This window comes from Melospiza melodia, chromosome 20 (genome assembly GCF_035770615.1).
Source record: "Melospiza melodia melodia isolate bMelMel2 chromosome 20, bMelMel2.pri, whole genome shotgun sequence".
NCBI classification, from domain to species: Eukaryota; Metazoa; Chordata; class Aves; order Passeriformes; family Passerellidae; genus Melospiza; species Melospiza melodia.
In genome coordinates, this window is record NC_086213.1 from 13,183,115 (window position 1) to 13,194,068 (window position 10,954).

Sequence of the window (10,954 nt, forward strand, 5' to 3'; positions counted from 1 at the left end):
GCTGTGGTTTTATGAGAGGCCTGAGATTAACTAAGTTGCACAAAAACTGTCCTGTGCTTACACAAGTCTGTGCTCTGTCCATGTGTTGTACCTGCAGTCACCCTCAAGGGCCTAGAGGATCAGCTGCTCAGTGTCATTACGGGATTTGAAAGGAGGGAACTGGAGGAACAGAGAGAACGTCTCATCCAGGAGACAAGTCAAAACAAAAACCTGCTAAAAAATCTGGAAGACACTCTCCTTCATGGACTGTCAACTTCCACAGGAAACATGCTGGACAATGTGGAATTGGTGCAAACCTTGGAGGACACAAAATTCAAAGCTACTGAGGTACCAGCTCTGGGCTTTTTGGAGGGGTATCTATGGACAGAACGTAGTTGTTCCTTTTTCATTGTGCTTCCATTTTTCTCCTGAAGCTTGCAAATAGTTTGAAAGGAAATGGAGAGTTTTCTCATGAATGTGTTGCATCTTTCAGTATTGGGCACTATTTTATTGATCAGAAAACCAAATCCTATCTTCAGGGAAGTCCTTAACAGGACCAAAGTAATGTTTGTTTACAGTTCTAAGACAAAAGAATCCATCCTTGGAGTTTTCAGGCCACAGCTGGACAAAGCCACACTGGACCTGATCTGATCTTGGTGTTATAACCAAGCTTTGGGCAGAAGTTGAACTAAAAATCCCCAGAGGGCCCTTGCCACACTATTTCCATGATTTTTTGTAAATCTTTGCTGTTACTTTTCATAAATATACGGGGGGGGGGGATTAATTTTATCTAACTTTTAATTTTTATAATTCATACAACTTCTTTTGAGTTACCTGCCCAGATTCCCTGTACAGTCACACAGAGAGGCAGGCACTGAGCAGCTCTGATTCCTGTGGTATAATAGAGCCACTCTGGATCAGCACAGCAATCACAGGTGCATAATCCCCTGTCTGCCCAGGTGATTGAGAAGCTGAAGCTGGCTGAGACGACCGCAGCGGATATCGACCTTCTCCGGGATGGCTACAGACCAGCTGCCAAGAGAGGGGCCATTCTCTTCTCTGTGCTGGCTGAACTGGCCTTTGTCAACATCATGTACCAGTTCTCACTGGTCTCCTTCTTGGAGGTTTTTGGATTCTCTCTTCGGAAATCCATGCCCAGTCCTATTCTTCCTAAGAGGTTAAAGAACATCATGGATACACTGACTGTGAGCACCTACAACTATGGCTGCACAGGTTAGTGCTGTTTAACCAGGGGCTGAGACTGTGTAGTGCAAATAAAGTGAAGCCCTGACTTCATGTTAAAGAGGCAAGTTACCAAGCAGGAATTCAGTGACGTTCAGGTCTCCTGGTTCACACTTTCCTCCCTGCTATTTCTGTTAGAAAAACATTGCACATTACCCATGCAACTCTTGCAAATATGTTTTTCTTAACACATTTACAAATGGTAAAGGCAGCCATAGTGCTGTTCACAGGGGCTGATTAACTCTTAAAGCCTGATTCAAAGCCCCAGCTTTGATGCCCTGATCACAGAATCATAGCATTGTTCAGACTGGAGAAGACCTTTAGGAATATCAATTCCAGCTATCAACTAAATGATCTTTGTGGGGTGTCCAGATCATAGAATCACAGAATGGTTTGGGTTGAAAGGAACCTTAGGAATCACCTGGTTCCAGATCCCTGCCATGGGCTGGGATGCCCCTCACTAGATCAGGGTGCTGAGGGCCCATCCAAAATGGCCTTGAGCACTTGCAGGGGTGGAGCATCCCATCAATCCCACAACAGATGAAGGATGTGGATTGAAAGATTGCTCCAGTTCCACAAGCTTTTGCAGCTGATTTTTGAAAATGTCCTTTTAACGTAGCCTTGTTCGAGAAGCACAAGTTGCTATTCGCCTTTGACATGACTGTCAAGATAGAACAAGCTGAAGGCCGTGTTCCACAAGAAGAATTTGATTTCTTTTTGAAAGGTAAAGTGAATATTTACATGTAAGTAGATAGCTCTACACAGCAATAGCTAAAAGATCTTTTGAAGAGAGATCTTTGACTAGAGATGATTTACTATGAGCCAGCACCTCAATATGGGGAGCTCTCCCACTGAGAGCTGTCCTGTGTGGGGTTACACAGACTGTGGTCCTGCTATTTCTATTTCATATTACCTAATTGTTAGAATGTTATATGAGGAAAGGAATCTGCAGTTATTTTCTGACTATGTTGTAGTTATTTTCTGACTGTGTATACATAATTTTAGAAATGTTTGCAAGGATAAAACTCTGGCTTTTGCAAGCCCTCGTAAAATGCCATCTTTCCCTCAGCAGACCAGTCTAATCTCACAGTGCTTCCAGGAACAAATTTCCTCTGGGTGCCTGTGTGCAGAGGGGCTGTGTGAGTGGTCATGCACTGGAGGGTTTCTGACATGGACACTGATCTCCTTTCTGAACGTGCCCAGGCAATATTTCCCTGGAGAAGAGTGCCCGTAAGAAACCGTTTCCTTGGCTGCCAGATCAAGGCTGGGAAGACCTAATTCGCCTGTCTGAGCTACTTCCTGAGAAATTTGAATCTCTTCCAGATGATGTGGAAGACAACGAAGATGAATGGAAAAATGTACGTGCCTTTTTGCAATGCTGTTTTCTCTCCTGGTTTTTATTCTGGTATTAAATGGTCAAGTGTGATGCAATGTGTCAGCAGTCCACATGTGAGTTGTCACTGTGGGCTCCTTCCCTCAAAGCCTTTCTTTGCTTCTTAACCTCAGTTAGTGATTGGCTTCTTTGTAGAAGAATTAAGGATTATATTATTTAAAAAACAAACCAAAATACTTTCCCTGTTATACTACAGAATTTTTATTTGTCATTCAAATGCCTTAGAGGAGTTATTTACTGTGTTATATTCAGTGGAAATTTTCTGTTCATTTCAGCAGTCAACATTTCAGTGGTGTTTTTGTACTGCTAAATTGTGTTTTGCTCTTCTTGTGGCAGTGAATTCTATAGGCTATTGACAAACACAGATTTCTTTTGTTCCTCCTTTAGCTTCATTCCATGTCTTCTTGCTTAGTAAGAAGTTTTCCTGCAAGCAATCTGTTAATACCTTTTTGCTTTTGATACTATTTTCTATATCTTAAGAGAATTAGTTGACATAAACTGAAAGTACAAATGTGTTTCTAGACTTGAATACTTTATACTGAAAAAGTTGGATTTTTCACATTTACCTGAATTTTTAATATTTATTTGCAGCTGATTGACTTTCTTTGTTTTTGTTGTGTCTCTTAGCCCCTCATTCATCAAATTGATTTTCTCTTTCCTAGTAATTTCCCTGACAGAGCCACTGGGTTCATTTGTGTGCTGTCTTTCCTCGCCAGTGGTTTGACACAGATGCTCTGGAGCAGATCCCATTGCCAATGCACTACCAGCGCAACGTCACAGACTTCCAGAAGCTTCTCCTGCTGCGCTGCTTCCGGGTGGACCGGATGTACCGGGCGGTGATGGACTATGTGACAGTGACCATGGGCGAGACGTGAGTCCCTGTCCCCTCAGACCCCAGCACAGCACTCACACAGAGCTGTCATCAGCTTGGTCAAGGCTCTGTAGTTTGCCTGAGGAGCAGAGCAGGGGCTGTGTCTGAATGATTTCCGCGTGCAGTCTGTGGTGAGCTGTACCCTGGGTGTGCAAGGCTCTGTTCCTACGTGGAGCTGCTCTGCAATCACCCAGACCTTTGGATTTTCCCTCTGCAGGTACGTGCAGCCCCCTGTGATCAGCTTTGATGCCATCCTGCAGCAGAGCACCCCTTTCACACCTGTGGTTTTCATCCTAAGTCCTGGCTCTGATCCTGTCAGTGACCTCATGAAACTGGCTGAGAGATCAGAGTTTAAAGCAGATAGACTCAAATTCCTGGCCATGGGACAAGGCCAAGAAGAGGTAACTTGGATGGGAGGGTGGGGATCTGCTGTGTGCAGTGAGTGTGAATTGTAAGCCATGCTCCTGATGCTCTGGGGCTGATCAAATTTCCATAGGTCTGCTCCATTTTAAAAGGAGTTACTCATGGTTCTGACATAGATTTGTCAGCTTGGGAATAACATTTTACTGAACCTGAAAAGGGCCATTTGGCTGACTGGCTGCTGTTCTGGTTTGGGTGAGGGTAGATTCAGAATCAGATTTTCACTTGTTAAAAAGCAGAGATGAGAAGATGTTGCTGTGTATGGACATGAGGTGGTTGAAAGTTAGTGTTTGCTACCAGAAAGTTTTGATGCTTCTCCTGCCTTTTCTGTGACTTTCCTTTTTGTTATGGACACTAAGGCAGGATGTCCAGAGCTTAAGAGCTGATTGAATTTGCCATGATTTCAGTCAGTGGAAGAACTCCTACCAGACTCATTTAGACCACCACTTTCCTACCCACTGCACGAGCCCATCAGAGGCAGTTTGTTCTCAGGGTAAAGGGAGGCTTACAGGTTGTTCTCCCTCTGTCCTCAGATTGCTCTGCAGTTGCTGGAGGAATCAGTGGTTCATGGACATTGGCTCATGCTGCAGAACTGTCACCTTTTGGTGAAGTGGCTCATCCATCTGGAAAAGGCTGTGGAGAAGATCACAGATCCTCACGAAGACTTTCGCCTCTGGCTGACGACTGACCCAACTGAAGGCTTCCCAATTGGGATCCTGCAGAAAGCCTTAAAGGTGGGGAAACCCCAGCCAGGAGGGCCTGTCCTGGCACTGGTGCTCAGCAGAACAGGCTGGCTCTGGGAGGAGCCTGACCTCAGTGCAGCACACTGGCCCAGGCTTGTGAACTCAACTTTGTCTTTATTTAAGCCAAATCCTTTTTTCATCATCATCCTGTTTATTTTCCTGGCATGTTTCCTTTGGGTGAAAACTGTTCAGCAGTTATTTCAAAGCAGAGATTTGTGACTAAACCTGGAGATGTTGCAAATGGTCTTTAGATTTAAATGAGGGAGTACCTAGAGACAGAAACAGCCTCTCAGCCCTGATGCTGCAGGGCAGAGCCAGGGCAGTGTCAGGCTGGCAGTGCCCGTGGAGCAGATGTTGGAAGTGGATAATGGTTTCCAGCTGCTACTTCAGGCTGCAGTGCTTATCACTAAAGGCTGAGCTGATTATTTTGAAGACACAGGCCATGATTCTGCCCTAATGTTCTTTTCTGTGGCTGCTTTACTGCTGCTGTGGTGCCCTGGCCAGTAAACATTTATTTCATTTCACAGAGTGGAAAGCAGTGGCTCAGTGGCAGCTCTGGGCTGTTCTCCCACTCCTCCTGCAGGGGGAAGGGAGCCTGAGTGGATCTTTAAGGCTGCAGATCTGCACTTTTGGGTCTTGCCAGGAGCACTGAGAGCTGAGGTTTTAGAGCCCTTTGAAAGGCTGCCAGGAAGCTGCTCTGGCACTTTGATCAGCAGTGGAGCCACGTTGTTAAAGCATCTTACTGTGAGGATATAGGGCACATTAAAATGTGTAAAATACTGGTATTTCAGCAAATTAGATCTTCAAGTATGAGAAATATTAATGTCTTGCCAATAAGACTAATTCCAAAATAATATAGAGTTCTCTTTGCATAGGTGTGTTTACCTTGATAAACCTAAAAGGTCTGTTTCCTTTCAAGTTTCCTTCCTTAAGGAAGGAAAGAAGAAAAAATCCATATTTGACAGGCATTTGGAAAACAACTTAAAATGTCAAGCTTGCATTGTATAACTTACTTAATGTGATATATTTACAACTTATTTTCCTCTAGTTATCCAGAATTTGATGGCTTCCCTAATTATTTTGGTAGGTTGTTACAGAACCACCTAATGGTCTGAAACTGAATATGAGAGCCACCTACTTCAAAATTCCCCCTGAAGCCTTAGAGGAGTGCCCACATCCTGCCTTTAAATCCTTAGTCTATGTCCTGGCATTCTTCCATGCTGTGGTTCAGGAGAGAAGGAAGTTTGGGAAGGTTGGCTGGAATGTACCATATGATTTTAATGAATCTGATTTCCAGGTAAGAAAACAATTTCAATGGCTCTTATATTCTTGAGTAGCTCAGATTACTTTTGAAAACACAGAATTTATCCAGCTTTAACCTTTCTCACAATTAGATTTTGCTTAGTATTTTTTCTGCTTCTGAGGAGTCATGTAGACTCCTGATCTTCTATAATGTCAATTTAGGATGCTAAAAATTAGATTCCCAATCTTTCATGTTTTTATTGCCTCTCTCATGGGTTTCTTTTCGTAAGAGGATTTATACTTAGCTTTTTAATTATTTCAGAAAGAAATAATTGTTAGTTTTCAAACAAGAGCTACATTAAATAAAACCTATAAATATGTATATCTGATTTATGAATCTTCTTATCTCATATGTTCCAACAAATTCACTAGGTGTGCATGGAAATCCTTAACACATACTTGACAAAAGCTTTTGAACAAAAGGATGATCAAATCCCTTGGAGCAGTCTCAAATATCTTATTGGGGAGGTGAGTGCTACAATGCCACAGCAATTCAGATTAATTAAGTTTCCTTTCTGCATGGGCTGCATCAAGTAAAGCTGGGAATCTTTCCTGGGCAGGTTTGAAACTCCAGTGTAGCCCTGAGCAAGGGCCTTACTCTCAGTCTCAGGGAATTAGGGCCACGGTGTGCACCTGCACAACAGGGAGTGATGCTGCTTAATTAATTCTGAGAGAGCCCTTGGGAGCTGTGCTGGAAGAGCACAGGGCTGTTGGCACGTGGGGCATCACTGGAGCTGCACAAATCTGTGCTCTCAGAGCTGGCACTGCACTGGCAGCTGCTGCAACATGAAGTCCTGCAGGAAAATGTTACTTTGCTGGTACCTCAGGAAGGCCCCACTGCACACAAACCATCCAGATGGATGATGAGGAGTGCCCAGAGCAGCTCTTTCCAGGTCAGGATCAAATATTTCCTTCCTGTCCCCGTGAGAGGGGACTGGAGATGTCCTTGGGATCCATCACAGCCACTGCAAAAGCAAAGAGCATTTCTGACCTTTCAGTGCTTTTTTTAAGCTGTATTTTCTGCTCCAAAGGCAGTGCTGTAACACTGATGTCACTGATTCCCAGGTCATGTATGGTGGGCGTGCAATCGACAGCTTTGACCGGCGCATCCTGACTGTCTACATGGATGAGTACCTCGGGGATTTCCTGTTTGACACTTTCCAGGTGTTCCATTTTTATAAAAGCGACACAATCAATTATAAAATTCCAGAAGGGAAGGGAAAGGATGACTTTGTTGGTAAGAAATGCCTCTCCTGCCACACTAAAATAGTCTGCTTGCAGTGTACTTTGTCTCCATACATGGCTGCTGGGTGTGAGAAGTTGAACAGAACACCAAACACTGCTGGTGTAGGGATTGCAGTGTTACAATCCACTGCTTTACAGGAGCAGTCCTTTGGAATGTGAGCTTGTCACTGAGCTCCTCGGGTGTTTAAAAAAAACCCCCAAAAAACCCCAAACCACAGAACCTCTGTTGTTAAAGCAGCATGTTGTTAATGATATGTAATATTTCTGTGGGGGAGTCTCTGTGTTTAGAAGTGTTTATTCTGTGCATTACTCCAATACCAGGTTTAGCATTTTGATTTTTTATTCAAGTAGAGCAATAGTAAAATTGCTGTGGTGTTCTGGTTAGCAGAGCCTGTGTGGTTGTATTGCAGAGGCCATAGAAGCTCTGCCACTCTCCAACACCCCCGAGGTCCTGGGCCTTCACGCCAACGCCGAGATCGGGTATTACATGCAGGCCGTGCGGGACATGTGGGTCCACCTGCTCGAGCTGCAGCCCCAGACTGGTGAGGGCCCTGTCTGAACTGGGTTTGGGAACAGGAAAGCTCCAGGGCTACGTGCTGAGCCCTGGGGAGAGGGACAGCAGCCCCTGTGAGTGGGGAGTGATCCAGGGCTGTGTTTGGCCTCAGGGAGAAGCTCAACACCTGCCCAGAGGCACAGCTGGGACATGCAGGGCTGTGGGCAAAGGTCAGAGCACAAGAGGGGGGAGACTGATGCCAAAAGGTGACTCAGCTCTCAGTCTTCTCTCAGAAGATTCAGTACAGATTTAGTCTCATCAGAATGTTTTGGTTTCAGGTGAAACTGGTGGAGGAATTAGTCGAGATGAATATATTGCAAATGTTGCCAAGGATATAGAAAACAAATTACCTCAAGTATTTGATATTGACCAGATACGTAAAGGATTTGGAGTAAACATCGCCCCCACGACTGTGGTGCTGTTGCAGGAACTGGAACGTTTTAATAAACTCATCGTTCGGATGGGAAAGTCTTTGGCTGAGCTCCAACGTGTGAGTAAAATCCCAAAAACTCCCTGGGACCAGCTGAGCTTTGTCTGCCCTCAGAACTCTCACCTTGTTCCAGGCCTTGGCTGGGGAAGTTGGAATGAGCAGTGAGCTGGATGACGTGGCTCAGGCTCTCTTCAATGGGCAGATTCCTAGGATCTGGCGGCGCCTGGCCCCCGACACCCTCAAAACACTTGGAAATTGGATCATTTTCTTTAGAGCTCGATATGACCAGTACACCAGCTGGGTAAGCAAGTGCCTCTGGCAGCCTTTTGTTTTGTTACCTGCACAGTGTGCTGTGCAGGCTGGGGCAGAGGCCAGTGAACGCTTCAGGTAAGTTCTTGAACCAGTGCCAGCCCTGCATAGCTGTGGCTGCAGACTCAGCCCAGCTCCTCTGCAAGGGCAGTGCAGGGGGAGTACCAGGGGCTGCCCGTCACTGTCTGTGCTTGCAGGTCAACGACGGTGAGCCTGAGGTGATGTGGCTGTCGGGGCTGCACATCCCTGAGTCCTACCTGACTGCTCTTGTGCAGGCCACCTGCAGGAAAAACAGGTGGCCCCTGGATCACTCCACCCTCTACACAGAGGTAACCAAGTACAGGAAACCAGAAGACATCACTGAAGGGGCTGCTCAGGGTAGGTGTTTTCTCAATTGTTTGGCAAAACCAGTTAAGTAGTTAATTGGTGAGAGAAACAAATTGCATGGCACACTAAATTACTGAGGTTAAACCTCGGCAGGCATTTGCCCTGGTTTGCATTTCACAGTCCTCATGATTTCCAGATGGGAAGTGGCTGGGTTCTGTCCCTGCAGAGCTCCTGTGTGCATGAAGCACACACACTCTTCCCACCCACAGGCAGGGACCTCTCCCTTGCTTGCTCTCTATATATACATACACACACTATATATATATATATATATAGTGTGTGTATCAATATTTATATATATACATTTTAAAAGGTGTATGTATATATGTATATATATATATAAAGTCTAACTATATATGTGTATGAATTTTTATATATATATAAAATTGTGTGTATAAATATATATGTGTGTATGAATGTATATAAATATATATATAAGTGTGTATATATATATTTTTATACATATATATGTATATATAAATACAAAAGTGTATCTATATATACTTATATAAAGACATACTGATTTTTTATGCTTAGAACATTACCAGTTCCAGCAGGCTTGTAAAGATCTCTTTACATCACAAATAATATATTGAAATGTACTTAAGCAAAAAGCACCTAAAAATATGTATTATTTATTGTGTAAATATCTCTTTATGAGCTCTCTATGCCTAGCACTGCTCTAATTCTAATAACTAAATATAACAAGCTGGGTACAGGGAACAGCTAAGCAAGGCTCTGAGTACCAGTTCTGTTTGGGAACAGAGGAGGGGAAAAGTCTCATTTTTTAAAAATCTAAATGCTGTACTTGATATTTGTAGCAGAACAACTGTCCTGACCCTTCACCTGCTCTCAGTGACCCAATGATCAGGCCCAGGGGAGTTACAAAGCTCTCTATGACTTAGGCAATTGGAGGGCAGCAAATCACATTTATTCCTGCTACTGTTTATCATGTGTAGTGCAACTGAGACAGTTTAATTCGATTTCCTAATACAACTGGATGATAAAAAGAAAGCTCTCAGAAAACTGCACCCTGTGCAGCTGCAGTTTGAAATGCAGTGTGTTTGTGATGATGACTGTAGTGCCCAGAGCAGGGACTGCAGGAACACTTACCTACAGAGATCTCCTAGATCCTTTCTAGGAGCTCAGTCTACCCAAATGTTGCATTTTCTGCCTTCACAGGCTGCTATGTTTCTGGTCTGTTCCTGGAAGGAGCAGACTGGGACATAGAGGAGGGCTGCCTCACCCAGAGCAAGCCCCGTGTCCCGGTGGTGGAGCTGCCCATCCTGAAGATCATCCCCATAGAAGCACACAGACTCAGGCTGCAGGTGAGGCTCCTGAATTTCCTTCCTTCTGCTGTCACAGCTCCCCAGCTGGCAGGCCCTGCCCTCTCTGCCCAGAAACTGCATTTTATCATTACCACTCCCACCTGGTTTAAACTCTCCTTACACTACCCATCCCATTTTCTAAGGGAGTTGATGCATTTGTTGCCTCTTTTCCCTTCCGGCCCTCTTACACTACCCCATCTCTTTCAATTATTTCCCATCCCCAGTAAATTACAAAAAGGGACTTACATTTTCTGGTTGTTGGCTATTTAAGACCTCTAACAAACAAAGTGAATTTCTGAAGCCAGTCCTCTCTCCTGGAGGCTCTGGCTGTTTGCAGTTGCTCAGTGTGTGTGCTGCCTCCTCCTGCAGAACACGCTGCGCACCCCGGTGTACACGACCTCCCTGCGCCGCAATGCCATGGGCTACGGCCTGGTCTTTGAAGCTGACCTGTACACCACCAGGCACATCTCCTGGTGGGTGCTCCAGGGCGTGTGTCTCACCCTCAATGCTGAGTGACAGCCAAAAAGAGGCACCGTGTTCTTCCCCCAGAATGAAACCCTTCAGAAGTGCAGGGGAAAAACCCTGATCCCAGGCAGAGATCTGACCCCATGGGTGGGGCTGTGTTCAGTTAGGCACACCTGACTTTAGTTAGTATTAGCCTGGTTGTATTATACTCCCAATAAATGTGTTTGAGGAATAGTGTTTTTTTGTAATTTGTGTTTCCTTTTGGAACGGTTCCAAGCCAGTCTGTG

At 44.7% G+C, this 10,954-nt stretch overlaps 1 protein-coding gene across 1 annotated transcript in view; it reads left to right on the forward strand.

The window, feature by feature from the left end:
* Nucleotides 1-10,904, forward strand: part of DNAH10 (dynein axonemal heavy chain 10) — a 49,606-nt gene extending 38,702 nt beyond the window's left edge. The window contains exons 62-77 of the mRNA XM_063173490.1: nucleotides 98-327; nucleotides 939-1,212; nucleotides 1,841-1,945; nucleotides 2,425-2,579; nucleotides 3,331-3,485; nucleotides 3,703-3,886; nucleotides 4,439-4,639; nucleotides 5,736-5,945; nucleotides 6,323-6,418; nucleotides 7,016-7,187; nucleotides 7,606-7,737; nucleotides 8,027-8,238; nucleotides 8,312-8,479; nucleotides 8,685-8,865; nucleotides 10,057-10,202; nucleotides 10,572-10,904. Coding sequence (XP_063029560.1) covers nucleotides 98-327; nucleotides 939-1,212; nucleotides 1,841-1,945; nucleotides 2,425-2,579; nucleotides 3,331-3,485; nucleotides 3,703-3,886; nucleotides 4,439-4,639; nucleotides 5,736-5,945; nucleotides 6,323-6,418; nucleotides 7,016-7,187; nucleotides 7,606-7,737; nucleotides 8,027-8,238; nucleotides 8,312-8,479; nucleotides 8,685-8,865; nucleotides 10,057-10,202; nucleotides 10,572-10,718 — 2,768 coding nt within the window. The 3' untranslated portion in view covers nucleotides 10,719-10,904. The remainder of the gene's footprint in view (nucleotides 1-97; nucleotides 328-938; nucleotides 1,213-1,840; nucleotides 1,946-2,424; nucleotides 2,580-3,330; nucleotides 3,486-3,702; nucleotides 3,887-4,438; nucleotides 4,640-5,735; nucleotides 5,946-6,322; nucleotides 6,419-7,015; nucleotides 7,188-7,605; nucleotides 7,738-8,026; nucleotides 8,239-8,311; nucleotides 8,480-8,684; nucleotides 8,866-10,056; nucleotides 10,203-10,571) is intronic.
* The last annotated feature ends 50 nt before the right edge of the window (nucleotides 10,905-10,954 follow it).